Source organism: Felis catus, chromosome C2 (genome assembly GCF_018350175.1).
Source record: "Felis catus isolate Fca126 chromosome C2, F.catus_Fca126_mat1.0, whole genome shotgun sequence".
In the NCBI taxonomy this organism is placed as follows: domain Eukaryota; kingdom Metazoa; phylum Chordata; class Mammalia; order Carnivora; family Felidae; genus Felis; species Felis catus.
Window position 1 is genome coordinate 69,021,758 of NC_058376.1, and position 26,419 is coordinate 69,048,176.

Here is a 26,419-nt window from a genome sequence, read left to right on the forward strand (position 1 = left end):
AAGAAGATGTGACACACACACACACACACACACACACACACACACACACACAATGGAATATAACTCAGCCATAAAAAATAATGAAATCTTGCCATTCGCAATAACATGGAGAGAGCTGGAGAGTATCATGCTAAGCAAAATAAGTCAAAGAAAGACCAATACCATATGATGTCACTCATATGTAAAATTTAAGAAACAAAACCAATGAGCAAAGGAAAGAGAGAAACCAAGAAACAGACTCTTAACCAATTTTTAAAAATTAAAAAAAACACGTTTATTTATTTAGAGAGAAAGAGTGACCAAGGGAGGGGCAGAGAGGGAGACAGAGGATCTGAAGCAGCTCTGTGCTAACAACAGAGAGCCTCATGCAGGGCTTGAACTCACAAACCACGACCTGAGTGAAAGTCGGATGCTTACCAACTGAACTACCCAGGTGCCCCTAAATCTTTTTTTTAAGTAGGCCCCATGCCCAGTATGGGGCTTGAACTCATGACCTTGAGATCGAGTCACATGCTTTACCGAATGAGACAGCCAGGCCCTCTAATAAATAGACTCTTAACCAGAGAGAAAAAACTGATGGTTACCACAGGATATGTGGGTGGGAGGATAGGGGAAGTAAGGGATGGGGATTCAAAGGGACAGTTATTATGATAAAAAAAAGATTAAATGACTTAAAAAAATGAAAGGAGCTATTGCTTTTATAGAGGAGCACTCTATAAACTGGAAGGTACCACCCAAAGATAATCCTTGTTATATCAAAAAAAAAAAAAAAAAAGTGACCTGAAGATTTTTTTTAGTAATTACCAATCTATGTTTATCTCCATAACATACTCCTCATTTAGCAAATCAGACTGTAGTTATCTTGCCACATGCTTCCCACCCTCCCCGTCCTGCCTGTATAGAGCTATTGATGTTCACAGTTTTTTTCATGGGAGTTGGTGTTATTTAAATGGCAGATAGATCAAAGATAAAGAAAAAAATTAGGGAACTCTTTGGGATAAAGATATAGTTCAATTCAAGTGAAGTAACTCTGAGAAATTTCCTCTTAATTGTGAAATAAGACTCATAAGGTAGATGGGTTTTTCTCTTTTGACTATGAAGAGGAGAGTAGCGACTGGGAGTTAAAACTTTCCCCTTAGAACAAAAGGGCAGTTGTAGCATTTCCTAAACTCACAGCAATTATTTTTTGTACAATTGCATGGGCACTTTCAGATTCAAAGGTCCTTTTTGTGGGAGGTAGGTGAATTTAAATAGTTCTTTTCATCTTTCATTAGTATATAACTTTTTCACATATGTATTTTGTTTCTGCAGGAGTACAATCAATTTCTTGAGGGTAGAGCATGTTTCTGACACATTTTAGCATCTCTGAGTGCCAGAAAAAATAGGTGCTTACCATCAGGATCAGGTAATGTGCATAAATTCATTTAATTTAAAAAAAAATTTAAAACATTTATTTTGAGAGAGAGTGAGAGCAAGCAGGATAGGGGCAGGGAGAGAGAGAGAATCCCAAGCAGGCTCTGCACTGTCAGCACAGAGCCCAATGTGGGGCTCGAACTCACGAACTGTGAGATCATGACCTGAGCCAAAGTCAGGAGTTGGATGCTTAACCGACTGAGCCACCTAGGCGCCCCTCATTTAATTTTTGTAACAACTACTAGAGAAGAGCTATTACTCTTATTTTATAGATGAAGAAACTGAGGCACGAGATACAGCTCCAATAAGAAGTCCAGCTGGAACTGACTTCACTTGGCTGATTAAGCAGGTTAGGTAAATCCTACCCTAGTATCCTGCAGCATCTGTCTTCAGTGAACAGGTCAGGTACTTTCTGGAGAGAGATCTGCGACTTCACAGACCTTGCAGAATAGGTTGTAGGACTACTTGCTAATAAATGTTTGATGAATTTGGCCCGAGGCCATCTTTCACTTTAACACACCATCTGAGAGAAGATGGTGGAGGAGCCCTGTAGCTCAACTTATCTCTTAACTATTGGAGTCTGCCCAAAAGAAGCTAATAAGTGTGAATGACCAAATTGACAGGTTACTTTATAATTTCCTTCTCCTTAGTTATCTCCATCTAGAAGAAATCTAGTCTCAGAGAGTCTAATAATGTCTTGTGAAGATTTATCATACATTTCCATGTGGTCGCCACTGGGGCTATGGTCTCTGACGTGGAGCCCTTGCTGCAGAATGTTAGCCTTTGGAACACAGTGGGGCCTGTGGGCTGAAATTTCAAGGAAGCAGCAGTTAGAAATTTAATGTCTCCAAACACTGCAGATTTCCTGGATATTTCCAATATCAATGAACGAAGCCACTGAAGTTAAATGATTACAGCTGTTGCAATGGCCCCTCCCACCTTCCTTTTGGTCCACTGTCAAGGAAATCCTGTGTTAGTGACCCTGTCTCTCCTGTACATCTATCTCATATGTCCCCATTGCAAGCTCCCCTATCTCAACTAGCTCCATGTTCCAAAAACACTGGAGATTTTTGTCCTAGCTGGTTGTTTGGTATCCCGAGTAGTCTCATAATTGCTTGTGAATTACAGGTCTATTTAGATTTTGTGATGAGAAACACAGAATTGGTACTTTTAAAATGTTTTAAAAAGTAAAAAATATATATGAATATAAGCAATGAATCAAAACCTATAACCTAGGTATAAAGTCGATTATCCACTATAATTGGTGAAACTATGGACCATGCTCTCCAGACTGATTTCATACAAACATTTAAGTTTTCATTTCACAGTAATTTGAAAAGTAATATGCACAGTTAGGGTAAAATTTGGAGTTCTTGTTTATTCCTAATTCATCTAGAACAGTGCTGATGGAACTTTACAGAAAGTTTTAATCTGTGCTGTCCAATAAGGTAGCCACTAGTCATACATGATTATTGAGTACTTTATTTTTTTAAATTTTTTTAATGCTTATTTATTTTTGAGAGAGAGAGAGAGCAAGCAGGGGAGGGGCAGAGAGAGAGAGGGAGACATAGAATCTGAAGCAGGCTCCAGGCTCTGAGCTGTCAGCACATAGCCTGACGCGGGGCTCCAACTCACGAGCTATGAGATCATGACCTGAGCTGATATCGGACGCTTAACTGACTGAGCCACCCAGATGCACCGACTATTTAGTACTTTAAATGTGGCTAGTGCAACAGAGGAATTGGGTTTTAAATTGTTTAGTCACTTGTGACTCATGGCTACCTTATTAGAACAGATCTAGAATACAGTGATGACCTTGTAACAGGATAGTCTGTTATGTTGCAGCCACAAAGAACCCTAAAATCTTGATTTATAAGAACAAAGATTTCTTACTTGTGTTATCTGCCCATTTGGGGTTGGCTGGGGACCCAGGCAGATAAAGTAGTCACCATCTCACATGTTGCCAGTCATCATGGAGAGTCGCACTAGTACTTAAATCCTCTGGCTCAGAAGGGACGCACATCACTTTCTACTCACAGCTTACTGACCAGGACTAGTCACAGCCCCATCTAGCCAGGGAGCCAGCAAAGCTGTGCCAGGGGGCAAAGAGCCTCAGTAATGACTGGCACAGATATTAGCATCCCTTTCAAAATACGGAAGAGTTCCTAAGGGGTAAAGAAAGTAGTATTACCTTGTGTTTTCTTAAAAAGTGGGAGAATTGAATTTCTTTAGAATTATCCTTTATCTCCTTGATACTCATTAGCATAGATTTATTAAAAGCAGGTAAAATGTGAAAAGTAAAAAACTCAAACACTTTGATTAAAAAGAAAAAAAGACTCAGGACACCTGGATGGCTCAGTTGGTTAAGCGTCTGACTTTGGCTCAGGTCATGATCTTCAGGTTCATGAGTTCGAGCACTGCATTGGGCTCTGTGCTGACAGCTCAGAGCCTGGAGCCTGCTTCGGATTCTGTGTCTCCCTCTCTCTGTGCCCCTCCCTCGCTCATGCTCCGTCTCTCTCTCTCTCTCTCTCTCTCTCTCTCTCTTAAAAATAACTTAAAAAATTTAAAAAAGAAAATGGCTTTAAAAAAGAAAAAAAGACTATATAAAGTTAGAGCTGACAATAGCATGTCTTTTTAATTACACACAGAAATATCATTTAATATGAAGTTCTGCAATGTAAGCAGCAACCAATGGATTTTTATATGTTTGGGATGAAAATGGAATGGGAGAAAATGTATTTCTTATTTTTCCTGGTGCAGAACACATATGGTGTATTTTTCCCTAGCAAGGAATAAAAAATCCTTGTCTTTAAAACTAGTAATTTCCTCACTAGGAACATTTGTGGATTGTAACTGCCTTTAAAAAATGAAAAAAATTAAATATTAACTGACCAATGGATTGTTTCCTTCCAGACTACACCATAGAATCATAGAATCATCTAGTCCAATATTTATTAGCATGTCGTGATTGTTTCTAGAATATCTATAATATTGTTTGAACACTCAAGACATAAGAGGCTCACCATCTGATAACAGATTTCCTATAAAGCAGGAGCATTATCAGGAATTTTCTCCTAACAAATGTTTCAATGTCAAGACACGGAAAGATGGAACTTGGTTGCCAGTAAGAAACTGCACCAACGTTACAAATGCAAACCAAGCCCTGGTAAATAATATTAATGATGATAATGTTTTTGTCACACGCCAAAAATGTCATGTAGGTTTTAGCATTATGAGGATCCTATAGATATTAAATATCTGTAGAATGTAATTGAACCAAATGACACTCAAGAGAAATTTTGAACATGTGCAAATCAAGCTGCCTATTAGCAACAAGAACTACGTCAGTCATCCTGTTCCTTAGTGAATCACAACCATCTAAGCCATTCATGCAGCACAACATTTGTTTGTTTCCAGGATCCATCAGGGTAGTCTACAGCTGGTGGCATGGCAAGAAAGAGGAGGCTGCAGAGACTGAACAAACAGCATGCACTGTGGTATCCTTTATTTAAAAATTGTGAGCTAACTACAGTTGTAGTGTTCTCATTTACCATTCTGATGGCATAATAAACTGCGAGAACATTAACACAATTTCAAGACATTAAAAATCTGTAACAAACACACCACACATGCACACACACACACAACATACATGCACACAAAGGTTATAGTCTTCTGAACACAGTTAAGTGAAGAAAAGCTTCAAAAGCTCTAAATCAAATTTTAAAACCCTTTATTATAAACCGTGGCAATACTGTGGCTATTATGAAAAAATTGTAACTGCTAAAAAAGCAAAAAGAAAAAATACTGGCAAATTTGAAACTAGCAGCAAAAAGCAGATAAAAATAGAATGGAAGGTAACATAAGACTACTATCAAAGTTCTGAAGTTGATCCTGTGTAGGGTTGCACTGAAGTCATTTCAAATTGGTTCTTGAGGAACTATTAAAAAGTCCCTTCAAATATTAAATTGCTGCACTTTACAAACAGTGGAAAAGAAAAAAGTATTTGGAATGTTACACACACACACTCAGAGGAAATGTATTAGGCATATTAGTTTATAGTCTTTGTTTATGACCTTCAAAAAGTTTATAAAGAAAAATTTAAGTGCCAATGTAGTGAAAGAAAAATTTCTAAAGATGCAAGTCTGAGTGCATTTATCAGGTCTAAGAATACATTTGAAGGCTGGGGGGCAAGGCATGACTGATGCACATTCAAGAAGAAAACATCATGGAACCCATAAGGTAGGTAGAGTCCTCTGGAGAGTGTTTAGAATTGAAGGCGTGTTAAACTCAGACTACCCTGAAGGAGATTCCAAAGTATGTGCAGTTCTACAGCCCTTCATCAGTTTCACAGCGGCCAATAAATAATTAAGACTAACTTTTTAGGAAACTGGTTTTTCATACATTCAAACACAGAAATCTTTACCACACATGCAGAGCTGATCTTCTATAACAGCACAAATACGAATCCTGGTTTCAGAAGAAAAGCACATTAGCAAGGATTTTTTTTTTCACAGGTTCTTACAAAAATGTCTGAAGCTGCTAGACATCTGCAAAGAGGGGATAAGTTTAGATTTCCTACTCATTTTGGAAGAAAAGAGATTCTATTCTCCTAAAGAAGCCAGCCACCCATGAGCAGGGGACCTGTCTTCAGAATCTAAGAAGCATAATGTCCTTAGTGCTTAAACTCATGGCAAATTCAGATCCAGAAAAACGGGTAGATACATCAGGGGAGAGAAATGAAGTTTGAATGTGTACAGTATACTTTGGAATAAAATGTGCCTCATACGTTCAAATGGCTCAACTGCTTTCAGAATGGCGTGCTGCAGGGCTGGAGGAGACTCGGTTCTCTACAGTTAGGAGCTGGGAGAGAGAGATCTCTGTCTCCAGGGACCTTCTGGGCTGTGACCACAGGGCCTTATTTTTCATGAGTGCTTTCAGTTAGGGAATTTATGACCTTACCCAGATAAAGATTTCTTTTGGTTACTTTCTCTTTAAAATCAACTGATCAGGCGAGTTACTGGTAGTATCTTAAGGTGCCAGCTAATTCAAATTAATGCCCATCAATAACTGCTGCTAGGTGTCAACTGCTGTTGCAGAACAATCAACCCCCAAAAGACCTAACTAGATAATCTATCACACTAGGTGCTTTTACTATCTTGGATTTTTTGAGCTTTAGAGAAATAGTCTTTGTAAGACGACTTAGAAACTGCTTCTCTCTGGCTTTCACTCTTCCTCTTCTTCCTCTTCTCCTTCCCCTTCCCCTTCCTCCATGGTTTCCACAATGAGCTCTGCTGTGCAGGTGGCTTCTCCGAGACTGTTGACAGCCTTGCAGGTATACTTGGCATCGTCATCCCCGCAAACATCACTAATGATTAAAGAGCAGTTCCCATCCTCGTCGTAGTCTATCTGGAAGTGGCGGGACTCCCGGATTGACTGGTCATCTTTGAACCAGACAACTTCAGGGTCTGGGTATCCTGCAGCACAGGGAGGGAACACAAGTTTCTTATCAATTCGTGCAAGCAATTCGTAAGCAACCTCTATTGATTAACGGGGTACAGGGAAAGTATCATGATGTTGGCTTTTAGCATCTGTTTTGAGATTTACATTTGGATATGGGCATATATTGTAAATACTGATATCCAAAACCCCGCAAAAAAAGGTGTCATATAGTCATGTCACTTACCATCCACGTGGGGCTTGTACTGCCTCCCACCTTTATACAGATCTAGAGTACTACCTGGAACACAGCCTTGACTCCAACTGCACTCCTAGAGCTAAATAAATAGGTCCTTGGATGAAAACAAAATTTCTTGTATAACAGTTAAATAAATTTTTTTAATGTTTACTTAGTTTTGAGAAAGAAGGAGAGAAAGCACGAGTGGAGGAGGGGCAGAGAGAGAGGGAGACAGGATCTGAAGTAGGCTCTGTGCTGACAGCAGAGAGGCTCGAACTCACAAACCATGAGATCATGACTGGAGCCGAAGTCAGACACTAAACTGACTGAGCCATCCAGGCGCCCCTGTTCTCTTATTTTTTATTTAAATGTGTTTAAGTTCGGGGTGCCTGGCTGGCTCAGTTGGTTGAGCACGACCTTTGGCTTAGGTCGTGATCTCATGGTTCATGAGTTTGGGCTTTGTGCTGATAGGGCAGAGCCTGCTTCGGATTCTCTGCCTCCCTCCCTCTCTGCCCCTCCCCTGCTAGTTTGGGCGTGCTCCCTCTCTAAAAAATAAATAAATATTAAAAAACATTTTTTAAATAAAAAAAAAAAGAGAGCAAATAGGCACGAGAGATCTTTGGAGATGATGGGAATATTCTAAAATTGATTGTGTGATTGCATAATTCTGCAAATCTAACAGAAGATAATTTAACTGTACACATAAAATAGGTAAATTTTATGGTATGTAAATTATAACTCAAAGCTAATGACAGCTCTATAATAAATTAGAGGAGCTGATAATATTGCTTAAAAGAAAAGCCATTATTTGTTTTAGTCTGATCCAAAGACAGATAAACTACTTATGGATAACTGGAAATTGGCCACATGGGTTAGCCTCATTTTATATGTTAGTCATGTTTATGCAAAGTTCAGCATTTAAAAAATATATAGGGGCGCCTGGGTGGCGCAGTCGGTTGGGCGTCCGACTTCAGCTCAGGTCACGATCTCGCGATCCGTGAGTTTGAGCCCCGCGTCGGGCTCTGGGCTGATGGCTCGGAGCCTGGAGCCTGTTTCCGATTCTGTGTCTCCCTCTCTCTCTGCCCCTCCCCCGTTCATGCTCTGTCTCTCTCTGTCTCAAAAATAAATAAACGTTAAAAAAAATAAAAAAATTAAGAAAAATATTATATATATATATATACACACACACACATACATCATATTTATGTATTATATATGATATATATACACACACACATATAGGTCTTTACAAATATACAGGGGTGCCTGGATGGCTCAGTCAGTTAAGCATTCAACTCTTGATTTCAGCTCAGGTCATGATCTCATGGTTCATGAGACTGAGCCCCATGTCCAGCTCTGTGCTGACAGGGAGAAGCCTGCTTGATATTCTCTTTCTCCCTCCCTCTCTCTCTCTCTCTCTACCCCTCCCCTGTGCTCTCTCTCTCAAATAAACTTTAAAAATATATATATATACATACACACACATATATATATGTATGTATATATATATTTATACAATCTGAGTTGTTCTTAAATTTGGGAGAAATACTTTTATAGGAAAAAAATTACACATAAGAACTTAAGAATTCTAGGGGCGCTTGGGTGGCTGAGTCGGTTAAGCGTCTGACTCTTGGTTTAGACTTAGGTCATGATCTTGTGGTACATAATTTCGAGCCCCGCATTGGGCTCCAAGCTGAAAGCATGGAGCCTGCTTGGGATTTTCCCTCTCTCTCTGCCCCTCCCCTGCTCACTCTCTCTCTCTCTCAAAGTAAACTTAAAAAAAAAAAAGAATTTAAGAATTATAACATTCTTTTCAAGTAGAATTTTGTTTTTATCAAAACTGCCTCCATATGCTTTAATTCCTTCTCAGTGTTTCAGTGGAAGTTATGCAAATATGAAGGAATAATCCCAGACAGAAAAGTACAAAGATGATAATCATTATGTTGTAATAATGTTTAAAAAGGAAAAAAAAGAAAAAAGGAAAAAGAACTTCAGAAGACCAAAAACAGTGTGGTGATGGAGAGAATTCGGAGTTTCTCGCAGTGCCCCCCAATCTGCACACTTCCACACTAGCAAAGGCAACACATCCACCTTTTTTTTTTTAATTGAATGAGAACAGAGAAAGATTATGATAGGCACTGCATTTATAAGGCAGTTTGAGAATATAATGATGCAGGAAATAAACTGTTTTCATTCTTCACTTTGGATTGCTTTACCCAAAAGGCATTATCTAGTCATACTGCTGGAGAATTTTGAACTGTAGGAGGCACAATTTGTTCTGACTGCTGTCCTGTGCTATGCAGCCTTAGTAAAGTTGCTTAATGAACTTCTGTGCTTTATTTGGTCAGACTGAAATGGGAGATAACCCTCCACTTGAGTTGGCATGCAGTAGTCACAAACTGGAAGAACTGGAAGCAAAGAACCTGTCTTTTTTTGCCCTTATCTTTCTAGAATGTTGCAGTCTGTGGAAACTGAAATGCTTTGTGTCACCAACATTGCTAATTTCTCAGGTGCTATGCTAAGATCCCTTAAGTTCTCTTGAGCACTGGCAACTCAATTCTGCTGCCACATTATTCTTGGCAGGCGGAGCAGCATGGGGAAGATGGCATAGGCGTCTGCATCCCAGCTTCCCTCACATTGAATGTGAATGAAGTCACATTGCATGCTCAATCTCTGCACTTGCCAATCCCACACCTTTTTCCTGGACTCCATGACACCTTGAACAGACGAAAAAGGTTTCCCCCTTTCACCTATGTCCTCTCCCAGCATCCCCAGAACGACTCAGGCATTAGACATCATCAGGTAAGGGCCAGAGGCTCAGAAGAGTTAAATCACCACCCAAGTTCACACAGCCCACAGCTGAGCAGAAGGGCCTCTGACTCCACATCCTCTTCATGCCAGCCTTCCTTTGAAGCTTCTTGTGGGCAGTTCACAGGCTTCCCAGAAGCCTGCAAAGCTCATTTCATTAAGCCTCTTCCATAGCCAAATAGGTCTGTGATGAACCACTCACATCAGTGGTTGATATGAATACGTAGAATATCAGAGGTGCCCTAGGTGAGTCACTGAACGGCACCAACCTTCAGGAGGCGGAGTGGGGGCAGTGGGCCAACTCCTCCTGACCCAGTTATCTTCGCTTGCGTCCTGGCTGCCCAGAACTGACATTCTGCCTGGGGCACACAGCAGGGCCCACCCACCCACCACGCCACACTTTTGTGTGGTCAAAGTCAAGGGAAGAACCGCTACAACTTACCTTCAATCTTGCAGTCAAACCTAGCAGCGCTTCCCTCCACAACTTCTAAATCACGGATGGTCTTAGAGAAATAGGGTTTTACATGGGGCTTTTCCTCAGCAACAGCCTCAAGGAAAGCTTGGGACACATCTTCTAGGAGACAGGGAAGGAAACACGGTCAGTTCTTCATTTCCTGTTCTCTTCCCTGGTTTAAAAAAGTTGATTTTTTTTTTTTAAGTTGCTGTAATTCAGCAAATAATGTGGCTTAGGGGACTGAGTCAAGTACACCTTTCTCCTGGGGACAGGTTGGCCTGCCGCCACATGGTTTTGGCAGAAGAGAGAACTGTGACAAAACTGTGGAAATGTTTGAACTCCCTCCTTCCTTTATGCTGACACACTGAAAAAGGAAATAATCTTTAAAAAGGATTTTTGGCTGCATTCCATGCTGTCTCAGGATTCAGTGGAAGGGATCGAAGAAGGACAAACCACACCAGCTGTCCCGATCTCTGTCCCTGCTTTGCCCTCCCTCCTATAGCAGCAGGCCCTTCACCTGCTCCTTGGAAAGGGGGTCCTAGACATGCCTTCAATTTACCAGTAGTTCTGTTCTCCACACTCACCCTGCCTTCACCATGTATGACTACGGACCAGGATCTGGGATTGGTCCGGGGAAAAGCTGTGACTTGGAGGGGCTCCTATATACTCTCCCTTCCCTTCAGGCTATTTCTGGGTCATCTGGGGAGTGCGGATCAGGAGGGACCAGGCCCACGTGTTGCAGACTCTGCCCCAGCTGCATCAGAGCAGCCCAGCAAGCAGCCTCGCCAATTACCCGGCTTTTATGCACAAGAGGGATCTAGACCTAGCTTCCCACCTTTGGGTGCCAAAAACACCAGGCAGCGGGAGTTAGGGGGGTGTCTTTGGCCAAATGAGGCGCCTCAAGAAGGTAAAGGCCAGACCCTGCATGCACCTGGAGCATGGAAGAGGCCAGAGCCTTCACTGAGGAGATGGTCGGGGCAGCATCTCAAAGGCGGTGTGCAAACAGCTAACTAGCCCTAGTGGTCTCCAGGAGGAGCCCCGTCACGCGCAGCCTACCCCATTCAAATGGCATGTTTCAGCATCGTGACAAGTGCCAAAGGAATATGGACTAAAGGTCATTTTTTTAAAAAAAGAAAAACACAAAGGCAGTAAGAATATGGAAGGATATTTTTTGAAAAGATACTACTACATGTGATTTTTATGTTTACCTATCAGTATACAAATCTCACTTTTCTAATGAGAAAAAAGGAAGCTTTTAATGAAGTCTTCACTAGTTCTTATGTAAAATATAGGGAAAAGAACAGCGGAGGTCACCTGGTCCTATGAGACAATAACTTTCCCTCTGAAAGTAGCTAAACTTAACGTTGAACAATTAAAGAATAACTAGCAGACTTAGTAATTTGAGGGCAACCTAAAAGTAGTTCTGAATTTTATCCTTATAGTTTATATTATCAAAAAAACCCAAACCCCCCTTAAAACCTCAAAATGTCCCTCCATCCCTCAACCCTTCCTTTCTTGCCAACTAGAGCAAATCTTCCTGGAGCTCCTTACCTTCAGATTCTAATTTTTCTGCATTGAGCGGGCTGGTTGGTGATCCTGTTGAGGATTTCCTGCCACTGAGCCCTGAGATCATTGCCATAGAGGACAGTCTTCCAATGGCTCTCACAGCATTGCCCGTTTTCTGGAAAATAGACACTGGCGTTGGACTCAGGCGGTGTCCCTGGTTCCCGTTGGGCAGTGGGGCTCGGGGAAAAGAGCCTAGCCCCGGAGGTGCAGCTGTCCTTGAAATGAGGACCTCCCCAGTGCCGAAGTTCTGCCAGAGGAGTGAGCCCAACCTTGCTCTGCTCAGCACTATCAGCGTGTCAGAAGATGTTCGGAGAATGGAATGGGGCCTGGAACCAATGTGTGCGTTAATGTGACTAAACAAGGTCAACATGAGACAAAAACCCTTTTCATACTGTGCTTCAACTCCCATAAAAGGGATAGTTTATATAAAGCAACTGCAGGCTGAGACAGCTCCAAAGACTTATTGCTGACGAGGCCCAGTGGGGCTGTTTCTCGTAAAACAATACTAGCAATAGGATTTTAATTGGTCCAGAGAAAGTTACTACGGATCCCACAGGTCCTGATGCAAAGGGGAAAAAAAAAGCATTCCATTGACCTTGGGCAAGTCGCTTAACCTCTCCGGGCTCCAGTTTCCTTCTCTGTATAAGAAGGGGGTTGGACAAGATGATCTCCAAGGTCTCATTAGTTCTGTTTATGATTCAGATACTTAAGAGATTTCCAGAAACACTCTGGCTGGCCCCAGCACAAGTCTGTGAATGCACAGTGAAGTTCTGGAGGGGTGCTCTTCCCTGATGTACACCCAGCCATCAAAAAGAAGCACCCGAAGAAATGAAAAGCAGCGGCGCTTTGCTTTTCTGAGATGAGGAACCTTGGAAGAAGAGAGAATTTCTGCTGAAAAGGATGCCAGAACTTGAGATGAAAATTTTCTTCGTATTATGAAAATTCTACCAAGCACAGGATTTAGGTCAGGAAATCCCCAATAATACACAATCGTGTCTATGTTTCTCACCTTCAAGTGAAGTTTCTTGCCCCTTTTCTAAGGTCAGTGGAAAGACGAGGTGAGAAACTAAGGCATAAGCAACTCTTTCCGCTCCTACACCCAAAACCTCTTTTTAGGCACCCAGATACTGTATGTCCAGAGTGCAGACGTTACCACAGGCTGGCTGCTCAGAGAGAAAAGAAACAGCCTGTACATAGGCCAGTGGCTAGCACTCATCTACTGGACTGTAAACTGTCCCTGCAAAGCCATCTCCTCCTGAACTAACTTCATGCGCTCAAGTATTTCAGTAAAGCCTCACAATTTTCGACTATCAGGAAAGCCAGTATATCTCCAGAAAAAAAGATTATTTTGAAAGTAAAGGATTACAGGGCACTAGGGACTCATAATGGTGTGTGTGTGTGTGTGTGTGTGTGTGTGTGTGTGTGTGTGTGTGTGATTTAAGTGGAGATCTGCTATGACCACAGCCACTTTTCTGTTTGTCACATGCCATCCTTATTGCAGACTATTTTCATGCACTTTGGACATTCAATCCTGCTCTGCCCTCTGGCCATCCACCCTCTTGCACACATACATCACTGCAGTGTGGTAATGTTTATGGCCTCTGTCACCATGGTGAAGCTGGGTCACTCTGAACAGAGCACAGAAAGCCCCAAGTGGAGGTGATACAGTGGGTGGGGGAAGAAGGTGAGATGACAAATGACCAACTTAACTGTGTGCACAGGCGCTGTGGCCTTGCAGGCAAAATACCTGCAGACTGAGCCCACTTGGCAGTCTTTTCTGCTCTTCTGGGAGAGGAGGTTACTGGTGACATCACTGACCTGTTTGTTGTGCTAGCTGGAGAGACCCAGCTCTTCCCCTGGGAGCTTATCCTGACCTCAGGAATGGGTAAGAGGAGGTGCCAGCCATGGCAGCCCTCCCTATGGAGCTGACGTCAGACCAGACTATTTCCTGGTCAGCCAAACTCTCAGACCCAGCCCTTCTGGCTCTTGATTCCCTTTATCCAACACAGATTGGTTTGCCTGGGCCAGGAGTCTGTCAAATGAGAGGGTTCATTCTCAACAAAGGTATGTTACTGTGTGACTCTGGGCAAATCAGTTCCCCTCTGTGCATCTCATGTTCTTGGACCAGAAGATTCAAATCTCCCTATAGCTCTAGTCTTTTGCAGAAAGACTAGGATTCATACATGTGACTGTGTAGCCCACGGGCTCCCTAATTCCAAATGCCCAGATTGTAACTGATCAAGACTGTCTTTAGGTGTGGAATAAGGAAGTCTTTCCTCTTCCACTAACAAAATGACTTATATGACGTTACCAGAACAAGGCAGATAAAAGAGAATATTTCAGAGAAGGGATCATATACACATTAACAAATAGGCTATACATAGGAGGAAATTTTCCATCAGATGGAGTGATACAGCATATAATTTCTAAGACAAGGACAAAAGTAAGAAGTGCTTAGTAACAAAAATCTTAAAAATAATCTCCATCAGAATTCAATCTTTGGGAACTAATTTATGAAAAAAAATCAGTAGGGAACTTGTCAGAACTAGAAAAGAAATATATATCTATATGTTCTAGTCTTTAAGTTTCATGACTCTGAGCTGAAAATTGGCTGCTGCTTTATTAAGACTTCTGGAAATTTTTAGAATACCAACAAAGAAAGTTTCAGTTCTCCAAGTTCCATCCTTGTTTGGAGGAAGTCTTTTTCTTGTCTGAAGGCCATTGCCAAGGCTGGGTTCCTGTGCTCCAGGCAGGCGGTGTCTGTACTGGCCTCCCTAATGCCACTCAGACTCCCTCCCCTGGAAAAGCCAGCCAGGGTGACTAACTGGCCTGGTTTGCCCAGGACTGAGGGGTTTCCCAGAATGAGAGTCTTTCAGGGTTAAAGCCAAGACAGACCTTGGTACACTGGAGCAAGTTGGTCACCCTGGAGCCAGCCAACCATCCTAGACCGTACATATATGCCACCAGCTCCAAGACTCCAGCTTTCTCTGAGAAGTGCATAATATCCCAATGTGATGGCCAAGAGTACTCTCTGCTATCCTGAGTCAAAAGCTTTCGTCTCTATGGCTCTGTGGTCCATACTGCAGAAGTCTTTGTGGTTCTCAGGAAATAAAGATGGCTGCCCACAGGCCTCTACTTCCTAGTCCTTAGCTTCCAGGTTTTTTTTTTTTTAATTATTTTTAAATTTACATCCAAGTTAGTTAGCATACAGTGCAACAATGATTTCAAGAGTAGATTCCTTAATGCCCCTTACCCTTTTAGCCCATCCCCCCCCAGCTTCCAGTTTTACAAGCAGAAGCCCTGTTATCCTGCTCAACTCACCCTCGGTGCTACTGCTCATCACATCTTTTGAAAATTCTTTTCATACAAATAAAAAACGTACCCTCTTTCAGAATAACTTCATTCTAAGATCAATAATATGATTAGTCATCTAGATGTTGCCCCACTTGTAGGGATTTGCTCTCATGTTAGTTCCTTCCTCCTGGGCCTTTTATGGAAACCACATCAGGATGATAGCAAGGAACCTTCTCTTGTGCAACTGTAGAGATCTCTGGGCCACCCGTATCTCGCCTGGCCCTCTCCCTCCACCACAGTCTACCCCATTTTATTCCATGGCACTCTGCTCCCGACCACACAGTACCTCAGCTGCTCTGAGAGGGAACCCCCCGGTCCAGATGTGCTAAGGTCCTGATATCTGGGGTAAAAAATGTGGATGGTCAGATGCTGCTGAACCATTATCAGTGAAATTACACTTCAGGGACATCATGTACCATGTGGGAATTTATAGACTACTTTTGTGTATAATTTTGTGAAACCTAACCACTATTTTTGTGGAAAAACCATTTCCAAATGCTGCTACCTATATTAAGATATAAAATCAGGGGTGCCTGGGTGGCTCAGTCAGTTAGGCATCCGACTTTGGCTCAGGTCATGATCTCACAGTGAGTTTGAGCCCTGCATAAGACTGTCTGCAGTCAGTGCAGAGCCTGCTTCAGATCCTCTGTCTCCCTCTCTCTCTGCCCCTCCCCTACTCGTGCTGTCTCTCCCAAAAAAGAATAAACATTAAAAACAAAAAGATAGGAAATTAAGGTTTCTCCTCTGAATTCTATCCTTTTCTTTCCCTTCTCACTTCCAGAAAACCTTACGGCCAACAGCAATGTTAACAACAAGAAAAAAATTTAAGCAATTTAAAATATCAGCACAATTTATTGTTCCCTGGCCCATTAGATTAAAAAATTTCATTTATTTCCTCTCCCATTTCCTTTTCTCTGCTCCTGTCCCCTGCGTTTAGGCCCCCCCCCCCACTTTGGTTCATCATTCAAGCAAACCCCAAAGAGACTCACTGCACTGAGGACAGCCCCACCCCCACACCAGCCACCCTATCCATGCCAGAAGTACCACTATTTCTTTGAGATCTGTCAGCCATTGGATCATTAATAAAGCCAACTTAGGTTTTGTGGACCCCCTTTTGTTTTTAAGAAACTCAGTTACTCTGATTTCACTGGATTCAAATGACACTAGAGGGTAAGGTAAGCGGCACAGGTGTTCCAACTCGCCTGGCACTTGAGGGAGCCAGGAGGTCCACCTAAACCTTCACTGGGGACTAACCAACAACGGACTCCCATCTTGGGGGGAGTCCTGGCCGAGCCACTCAGGGGAAGTGGTCCCTTAAACACACATGCCCAAAAGCTGCCCCTTTGCCTCTGCTCCTCTCACCCTCCGTGTGAAGTTGTACTTTTTGAGGATTTGGTCACCGCGCGTGGTAAATTACCAGCGTCCCAGTTGCCCCTAAAACAGAGATCTCCTTTTTCTCTGCCACACAGACAAGTTTTACATGCCCTAGTTCCCCCGACTGCCCAGCTAAAGGACTCTGCTCCTGTCAGGGTGAGTTCCTCTGTGCTTTCTCCTCTGTGCAGTTATGCCCTCTTCTCTTCTTCCAGCCCATTTTCCATGACCACTTTCAAAGTTCTGCCCCTGGCAGCATTTCCTCACAACCACATCCAGCCTCTGGTGTGACTGGCTCCATTCTCCCATCTACACTCACATATATGGGTATGGTAGGCTATACTGATCGTTTACGATTCTTGGTGTGCATGGTGTCCTTTTATGTCCATTTGCTTCAGTACCCTACTACACTATACATTCCTTGAGTACCGAAACCATGTACCCTCCAGTAGCCCAGGAATTTTGTAATACTAATAGTGATAATAAAAATAAAACAGCTGATGACAAATTCTCTATGGTTTTGGATGACAATTTCATGCATCTGTTAAAAATCAGAGGCAATTTTACATCATTGTTAAGACTGTACTTTGGAACCAGGCTCTGGGTTTGAATCCTTTTCCATTTACTAACTACATGATCTTCAGTAACATTCCTAACTGTTCTCTGCCTCAGTTTGTCTGAAAAGTGGGGATAATAATAGTACCTGCCTCCTAGGATTAAAAGACTCACTGCATAGAAAGTGCTTTGAATGTTTCCTGACATATGGCCAGCCAGCCATAATATTAGCTACTGGTGTTATTTTCGAACACTTACTATGTGCCACGCAAAGTGCTCAAAGCCAGATGAAGATTATCTCCCATATTTCCCACAATAATGCTGTGTGACGTTGGTGCCACTATTATTCCCCACTTTACAGGTGGGAAAATGAAGGCACAGTAAGGTTGTCACTCGCCCAAGGACACATAGTAACATACAATCTCCCTATGGAGAAGGGTGGGGACCGTATCTCTCTTTGTAGATCATGTGCCCTCCTCCTTCACTATAAAGAAATAGAAACCTATCCCACTACCTTCAAGGAGATCACATTCTCCAGGGTTGCCAAAAAGTCTTAAAGATGACATTGCTCATCCCTAGCCACGAAGACATGAAATGTCACTCTTGGTCCCAGACTATTTTAAGATAGACGTAAACACTGTTGGATTGAGGGTAGCTTGAATAAAGCAAATGTAAAGGGCAACATCCAAGTCCAAAGTGACTCCCTCATTACCTGCCATTTCCTCCTTGCCATGTACTTCTTCATCCGGTCCTTTGAGAGTTTCTTGGCCTCCATGTTCTTGGTGTCTTTCATTAGCCACGGATGCTGAAGGCACTGGGTGCAGTTCAGGCGGTTTCTGATGGAGGCAGAGATCAGAGGATTTCTGAACAGGAGGGGACCTCAGAGACTGCTGGTTAGATCAGAAATGGGAGGTCACCTGTCCTCGGTCCATCCACCATGATCAGGGTTACTGTGGTCCTGGCATTTTTCCTCTCTTGGTCTGGGTTACACTGACTAGATCAGAATAGGTTAGTGTTAAGGCCTAACCACCAAGTAAGCAGGTGGAATCTCATGACCTGCCCTTGGGTCTAAGAAGTGTAAGTGCTCGGGGCACCTGGGTGGCTCAGTCGGTTAAGCGTCTGACTTGGGTTCAGGTCATGATCTCACAGTTTGTGAGTTAGAGCCCTGCATCAGTCTCCGTGCTGACAGCTCAGAGCCTGGAGCCTGCTTCCAATTCTGTGTCTCCTCCTCTCTCTGCCCCTCCCCTGCTCATGCTTTGTCTCTCAATAATAAATAAACGTTAAAAAATTAAAAAAAAAAGAGAGAGAAGTCTAAGTGCTGGAGGGCAGATATTCTAGGGTGGGGGGCAGATATTCTAGGGTGGGGTCATTCTACTGGTCATGTGGGGAAGGGGCTGTGGAGGCCTAATCCTTTAGCCTCCCTATCTGGTGGAAAGGAAGGTAAAACATGAAGCCTAAATCTCTGAGAATCACTGAGTTTTCATGTCTTGTGATGTGGTTGAGTATCAGATTTTTCTTGTTAAAACTCGGAAGTATGTCCTGCATACAATCTCTGCATTATGACAACCTTACAAACTGTACTCAAACTCATTTAATCTCTCTGAAAGCTCTGGGAATCTAGAAATAATTCAGGGCCATCACCTTAGTTATAATAGGACTAATAAAGCCCAAAGAACCAGATGCTAACACACATAGAAAAACGAGTATGAGGGGCACCTGGGTGGCTCAGTCAGTTAAGCAGCCGACTTCGGCTCAGGTCATGATCTCGCGGTCCATGAGTTCGAGCCCCGCGTCAGGCTCTGTGCTGACAGCTCAGAGCCTGGAGCCTGTTTCAGATTCTGTGTCTCCCTCTCTCTGACCCTCCCCCGTTCATGCTCTGTCTCTCTCTGTCTCAAAAATAAATAAATGTTAAAAAAATTTTTCTAAAAAGAAAAACGAGTATGAGTAAATTTGCTAAGTATAACAAAATGTAGTGATCTTTAGATAAAAGGATCATGGATTATTTTAATTTTCCTATATTCAAATTTTCTACAACTTACATCATTAATTTTATACTAGATGAATATTTTTCAAAGTGCTGAAAGGTGGAGATTTCTGGTTAAAGAGATGCTAAGTTCAAGAGTTTATAGGAATCGAGTATCTTGACATTTGAAATCAGTTCTTTGGTGAATCCATTTTATGAGCACAGAGGGTCTAGTACAGCTCATTACTGAATTAATTCAAGGTCAGATGAGAAAACAGATATATCCATATTGCCCCATTTACCAAATCTTCAGTGAATGAAGCTTGGTGGACAAAAACCATCCTGGACCAGTGTTATTAGGAAGGAGGTCTGCATCTCTGCAAAGCATCTTGGGAGCAAGGATTGCTCACACTGGAAGGGAACCTAGGTCCCCACAACATCCAGATTCTACCTGAGTAATGTCTATTTCTAACAAAGGCTGTGAGAACAAAACACTAAGACAGCCTCACTGAAGGAGTGTGGATGTAGCCTCTGGAGGAGTTTGGCCTGAGGTAGTTACAAAGGACTGAGAGGTGGACACATATCGAGAAAATCAGAGCCATCTGAGAGACCTTCCAACACTCTTTTTTTAGCAACTGTGCTCTTGGTCCCAAACAGGGTTTCTCCCAGAGGGGAACAAGATAACTGGTAGCCTCCAGGGGTCTGTGGGCCAGGCAGACAGGGCAGAGCCTGCACCATAAAGTCACCTGGTGAATGCAGTCACCTACCTGTGGAGTCGGGCAGCCCTTCCCCTTTTTACCCTCTGGTGTCTGACCTATTTCAACACCACCCTTCTTCTAGGGCAAAGTGTAGAACTGCTCCCTGGTGCCAAATGCTACTTGGGTTGGGGGGGGGGGCGGGGGCTGAAGCCACACCCTGCCTCATCTGGCCACCAGTTTACAATGGGCCAGGCACCCAACAGGCCAGTTACTCCCACCTGACAGCCTGCGGCTCCCTTCCCCCAGGCAGGCCAGCTTTCCCCACACTGGCACAGCCTCCAGCCTACCTGCTGTAATCCCACAGGTTCCCTCAAGGGGAGAGTGCTCACCTATGGATTCCGCTCTAGCCTCCCAGCTGCACTCTTCTCTCATGGGGTAACTTACCGAGCACCTTATGCAACTGTTTTATGTGTTCCTCCACCAACCACAACGGCAGCTCCCAGCAGCCCCCAAGGTGGAGGTGGGGAACTGCACAGTCTGCGCGGTGAATGGGGGAAAGGGCGCAGGCTGGGACAGAGCTGAGCCAGAGGTCTGAAATCACGGCCTCACTCTGGCCAGCGGGAGAAGGTACCATGTTCAGGCCATCAGTTGTTAAGTAATTTAGATATGGAAAAGACATCAAGCCAGAATAGCCTGGGGGCATGATTAGGTCCACAATAGGGTACTTGCAGAGTCACCCCTGAAGAGGGGCTGAGGTTTCAGCATGGCATCCCCGGCCACAGCACACAAGAAAATAGAGGTTGTCAATATTCACACACACAAGCTGCCCCTCTCCCTGCAACATCCATGAAGTGTTGCTTTTCAAGTGGGGTTTCTGTGCTTCTAAAGACCAGTGAAGTGTCTGGAACCAGGGAGCTGGGGGACCTAGGAAGACCCCCTTCGCCTCCCCCATTCTTGCAGTGCCCGCCCTCCACTCCTCAGTGGGAAGGGGCCCATGACAGGCAAAGGAGGTCCCTGCTTCTGGACACCAGTCCAGGGAGTGGGGAAGCTGTAAAGATGGAAATCTCAACTCATTACTTCATATCTTTCTTCAGTAAATTGCTGATAAAATCTTTGGCATCATCAGAGATCTCATCGAATGCTTCATCGTCGAAATCCCAGGTGGCTGAGGTCACGTTGGCTAGGGTTTCATTATCGTTGTCACCCATGAAGGGGGAAAGTCCACTAACCCTGGAAGATAAAAGCAGGACAACAGGTGAATGGGGAGTGGCTGATGGCAGGAAAGGCAGGGTGGGACGATCCCCCCAAGTGAGTACTGAGGTCAAAGGTGAGGGCCCTCAAAGCCCTGTACCCCTAATATTCCTGTGCCTGCCTCTCCTCCCACCTGAGGAAAGGAGAGAGGGTGTAGCTCACAGGCTTCTGTGGCCCAGCCTCTTCTCAGTGCTCACTGTACTTCTGGGGTGTCACCTGCCTCTTGTCACCACCTGCCTGTGAGGCTGAGGGGAACGAATTTACTTCAGTTTACAGCTTCCACAGTACAGAGCAGGGCCCCTCCCCCTGTCCTCTGTTTTCCCCCAAGGCCCAGAACCTTCTCCAAGGCTCCCTTCATCTCCGTGCTGTGGCCACCCTCGTCAGGGACTGGTCACATGGTACAGCACTCACCACTGCACCCGCTGTCCCTGCCCCCTTCTACCTCTCATCTTCATACCCGTCAGCACCAATGAGAGGGCCCAGCACACTCAGGACACTTGGCAAGCTCGGACAAACAGTAGACTTTGAATCAGCAACATGGGTTTGGTGATCTGTCTACACCAGTAAGCCTGAGGCACTTAGGCCAAACCAGAAAGCTTGCGTTAAGAGATACCAAAGCTGAGGAAAGAGCACAGTGTTTTCATTTGTGGGTGACCTTGGACATTTTCCTCCTCTGTATGATGGAGAACCTACTACTTAACCATACAGCAGTCACCACTTGTACCAATTCTCCTTCTCGTCTTCCTCTTTCTCCTCCTCCATCAACATCATCATGGCAGCAAACATTAACCAAACATTTACTATGTGCCAGGCACTAGGCAAACAGCTTAAAATAGATGAACTCATTCCATTTTTTTATCTTTTATTTTTTTCATTTGAGAGAGAGAGAGAAAGTGAGCAAGCATGAGCGGGGGGGAGGGGCAGAGGGAGAGAGAGAGAGAGAGACAATCCCAAGCAGGATTCACCCTCAGCACAGAGCATGACATGGGGCTTGATCCCACGACTGTGAGATCATGACCTGAGCTGAAATCAAGAGCTGGACACTCAACCAACTGAGCCACCCAGGCGCTCTGAACTCATTCAATCTTAACACCACCCTCTAACACAGGTAACTCGTTACTTTAACAGATGAGGAAATGGGCATTGATTGGGGTTAGGTAACTTGCCCAAGGATTCAGTCAGTGAGCTCTGAACCCAGGCATCTAGAGCCTAAATCTTCACTGCTCCTTTATATAAAGACCCCTGTGACAGTGAAGTAAACCATAGTTTACAGCTCTGGCACAAGGCCTGGTCCATAGGAAGGGGCTCTGTCTGTGACTGTGGATATTGCATGCTTCTTCTGTGTACAGTTCACCCGCATGGGCTCACTAATCTGTGACCTTGGGAGTGACACATTTACCAATAGTGTAAGCCAAATAAAATGTGTAAGACAAAGTACCTCAAAGCCAAGGAGAACAGATTTACAGCTTACTGGTCTCACCTCTTACTCCTGTGTACCTCCTCTTCATTCCAGCCATCCCCCTGCCATTCGCCCTGACCTGGGGCTGGCTGCACGGGAGTCAGGCCTATGCGGATGCACAGAGCCCCACCCTTAGAAGGCCCCACTGTTGGTTTAATACTCTGCTGTCATACGGAAACTTGTAGTAATATTTGAACAAGTCATTTCACCTTTTTATTTTGCACTGAGCCCCACAAATTATGTAGCTGGTCCTGCCCTGATCCCACCTGAGTCCCATGAGATAGATTCAGGGCCCTCATGCCATCAGTGTTCCGAACTAAGGCGTCACTAATGTCCCTGCCTCCCAAATCCATATGAATCCATCGTCATAAACAATAACACAAACCCTTCTGGAACTGTCTCTACATTCATAAGGCCTCAGCTTATGAAATGTAATAGCACCTGAAAACCAAGTTTTATAAAACAAAACCTGCTGAAAGATTGTGAGGCAAGCTTGCCATGGGGGGAACCTGCCGGTGAGACCTTTTGTAAAAAAAAAAAAAAAAAGAAAACTTTTGCAATGTGAGTGATCTTGCCCTGGTCAATATATTGGTGTTTTAGAATAACAGTTTTGCAGATGACATTAAAATGTCTTATTTCTGTTCTGCTTGAAGAAGGCACGGGGCTGACTATTCTCGATTGCATGACAATGAAGAAAGGGTGGGAGTGTACCACTCCCGAGTCTGTGGGGTTATATGCTACTCCCTCCCCCATCTCTGGGCCTCAGTTTCCCCTTTTTACACCAAGGGTACTGGGCTAGAATTCCTAGGAGCTCCCAGCTGTCCCCATCTCTGTGATCCTGATCCTGTGTGACTTCAGCTAGTCCCATGGAGAAGCAGCCTGACCCTTGCTTGTCAGCATCTGCCTCCTCCGGTCTTTCCATTTTCCGTTTGAAATGAAGAGGGGTAAAGTCCTGCAGCATTCCAACCACTACAAGAAGGGCAGACAATCCTGCTGTGGAATGCTGAAACGTCCCCTTCTGTAAACTTCCTTTCCTAATTAGGGACTGCAATCCTGCAAAGATAGGGCTTAATCTCTGTAAAGTTCACAGCTGGGGAGAGCCTCCTCGCTCCTCCTTCCTGGCAGCCCATCCATCTGAAATACCCCCAGCCCTGGCTGGCTCCTTGCCGGCAGAGCTCCCACAGAATTCCTCCTGTTAAAGAGTATGTCTCTAAAATAAAACTTGCAATATACGCAGAGCATGATGACAAAGAGAGTGTTGGAATTTCAGTCATGTTTCTTGGTGGTGGAATTTGGCAGGATCTTAAAAAATTTTTTTTGGACTTTTTATTTATTACTAGAATTTGCACAAGGATCATGTATGGTTGGGTTGATCAACCCAGTCAACAAACATAATAACATTAGCATTCAAAATACAACTATCCACCTCTCTTCCTAGTTTTATCTCATTTGTTAACTGAAGGGGATCAGAGTAGGCCACTCCAAAATATGCCACTTTGGCATAAAGATTGTTTTGAGCTGAAGGCATTAGCTCATTGCCTTCTCTTTCTGTCTAAAAGCAGGACAATGATTTCTTTTTTATTACGGTGACAAAATTTCCGGGGCACCTGAGTGGCTCAGTCAGTTAAGTGTCTGATTTCAGCTCAGGTCATGATCTTGCAGTCTGTGAGTTAGAGCCCCAGGTCAAGCCTGTTTCAGATTCTGTGTCCCCTCTCTCTCTGCCCCTCCTTCACTCATTCTCTCTCTCTCTCAACATAAATAAACATTAAAAAAAAAAGTGACATAAATTTCCATTTGTAAATATGTTCTCTCCTTTACCAGAAACAGACTCATCTTAACAGACCTTGCAAAACAACCTTTATTTACTACACATTTCCTAGTCACCTTCTTACAACTTACTCCTCGAGAAGCCCCAAACCCCTTTCCTTTGTCTAATAACAACAATAATCGCTTGCTCTTTGTTAAAATAGTATGTAAGCCCCAAATCTAAACACCTCCTGAATCACATTTCTTTGTGAACTCCTATGCATCTTTTTTTCCCCCTCTTGTTAATCTGTCTCTTGTCAGTTTGATTTGCAGTCCTCCAAGAAAAGAACCTAAAAAGGTGGAGGAAAGTTTTTTCTTCCTCCCCAACATAACCAATGGATTTATCTAGTTTTTACAAAACTATAGTCAGAGTGGGCAAGTTTTTAGATGCTCCACTTTTTTTGTCACTTGACATTGCTGTTCACAAGTGTGTGCACAGTCTTCACATTCATTTTTAATGGTCGCTGAGAAGTCACAAAGGTCATGACTGCAGGGTGTTCTCATTTAATTCTTACTCTCTCACTGAAGCAAAACTTCACCCACGGAATCTGATGCCCACGACTGTTCTGCTTGCAGGGCAGAACATCAGAACGGAGAAAGGTACAGAAATGCCTCTTGCACTATACTTTCTTCATGGTGTTTTTCAAGCAGCAGGTGACCCCACTGCACGAAAGGCCCATTGAAACAGACCACACATCTGCCGGCAGAACTACTGAGTGCTTAGGAAGGTGTTAGTCTTTTGTCCCATTTTAGCCTTCAGATACTCATTCCCTGGTGCGGTGGGAAGATTCGAGAGGGCTGGGCAGGTCCCAGAGGAAGAACTGGGTATCTTTTTGTGCAGTGGCCTAAAAAGTAGACACCCTGGGTTAGTCACACTAGCCGCAGCCCATGTCTCTGGAGAGAAAAACCTGCAGTGGTGGCTGGGACTGGCGTGGGCTCAGGGCACCTGGAGGATGCAGAAGCTGGAATCAGAGAGCATGTCTGGGAGGGCAGGGGCAGCTTTTAGTGGGGCTGTCTGTTCCCTCTGAAGAACCCTGCACCAAACCCCAAGTCTGAATATGTACCTGATGCTTGGGCACTGGGTCTTCTCCCTCGCTCACTGGGCTCATGTCCCCAGAAGTTAGATTTTGGTTGGGGATGGCCCCAGCTCTCTGGACCACAGTAGGTGCTCAACAAATGAGCTGAAATAGGAAATCTGTCGCTGAGCCCAATAAGAAGACGGTAGGAAGAAAGCAGAGGAGTAACTGCCCTCTACCTTGGCTTGAAGCAGGAGAGGGAGAGAAGGAATTCTGGAGTAGGGGTGAGAGAAGGGCACACAGAAGGTTTCTGGTGTCCCCTCAGGCAGTAAGGGAATGCTAAATGCTCAGAAAATAGGGGAGAGAAAAGCAAGAAAGGAAAGGAGGTCTTAGAAAAGGAGGCAAGGCTTAGAATATCTTCCATGTTGAAGTGTGGCCTAGGGCACTCCTGTCCTGTCTCCTCCTGCCAGAAACCAAATGGACATTACTAACACCAGAAGAATCTCCAGGAAATTCAGAGAATCTACCATCTCCCTCCAGAATCAGGGATGCGAGGGTAGGGGGGCCCATAACCCCAGCCACGGCATTTATACTCTGCCTGGAAAACCTGGGGCGGGCCACGAGGCCAGAACAGGATCTGCCATGATATCCCTGAGGGGTTTCAGGAGCTCCTCCAACAAAGTCAGAAAAACCTACAGGGACAGAGCTCGTGGCTCAGGGAGCGCTCACCAAATATGCATTGAATAGTAAATGAGTTATCACTTATTTCCACAACTCCCTGCCCTCTCTCACTGGCCCCAGAAAGGAGATGGGGGGGTTCCTCTGGTACAAATGTGGAAGGTGGCCCTGACAAGGGCTGTCAGATAGACAACCAAGCTCCAAAGAGAGGGACAGAGGACAGAACCTCTTCTGAGGACTTCCGGCAACAGCTCCAGAATTTTGCAAAGCAGGGTCTGAAAAAAGCCATTTGGCTGGCTCCACATTTTGTTTTGGGTGCCATGTGCTCTGCTGAGAGCCCTCACTCAGGA

The 26,419-nt window shown here is 44.1% G+C and overlaps 1 protein-coding gene across 9 annotated transcripts in view; it reads right to left on the reverse strand.

Annotated features, from left to right (window-relative positions):
- Nucleotides 1-4,903: 4,903 nt before the first annotated feature.
- The window catches only part of MYLK (myosin light chain kinase), a 210,017-nt gene continuing 188,501 nt past the window's right edge, over nt 4,904-26,419 (reverse strand). For 6 of the 9 annotated variants that reach the window (XM_019839242.3, XM_045036325.1, XM_045036327.1 and 3 more), the window contains 5 exons: nt 20,937-21,089; nt 17,911-18,034; nt 11,904-12,033; nt 10,341-10,472; nt 4,904-6,890 (listed from right to left, as the gene is read on the reverse strand). In XM_019839242.3, the coding sequence (XP_019694801.2) occupies nt 6,640-6,890; nt 10,341-10,472; nt 11,904-12,033; nt 17,911-18,034; nt 20,937-21,089 (790 nt within the window). In that variant the 3' untranslated portion in view covers nt 4,904-6,639. 9 annotated transcript variants of the gene reach the window in all.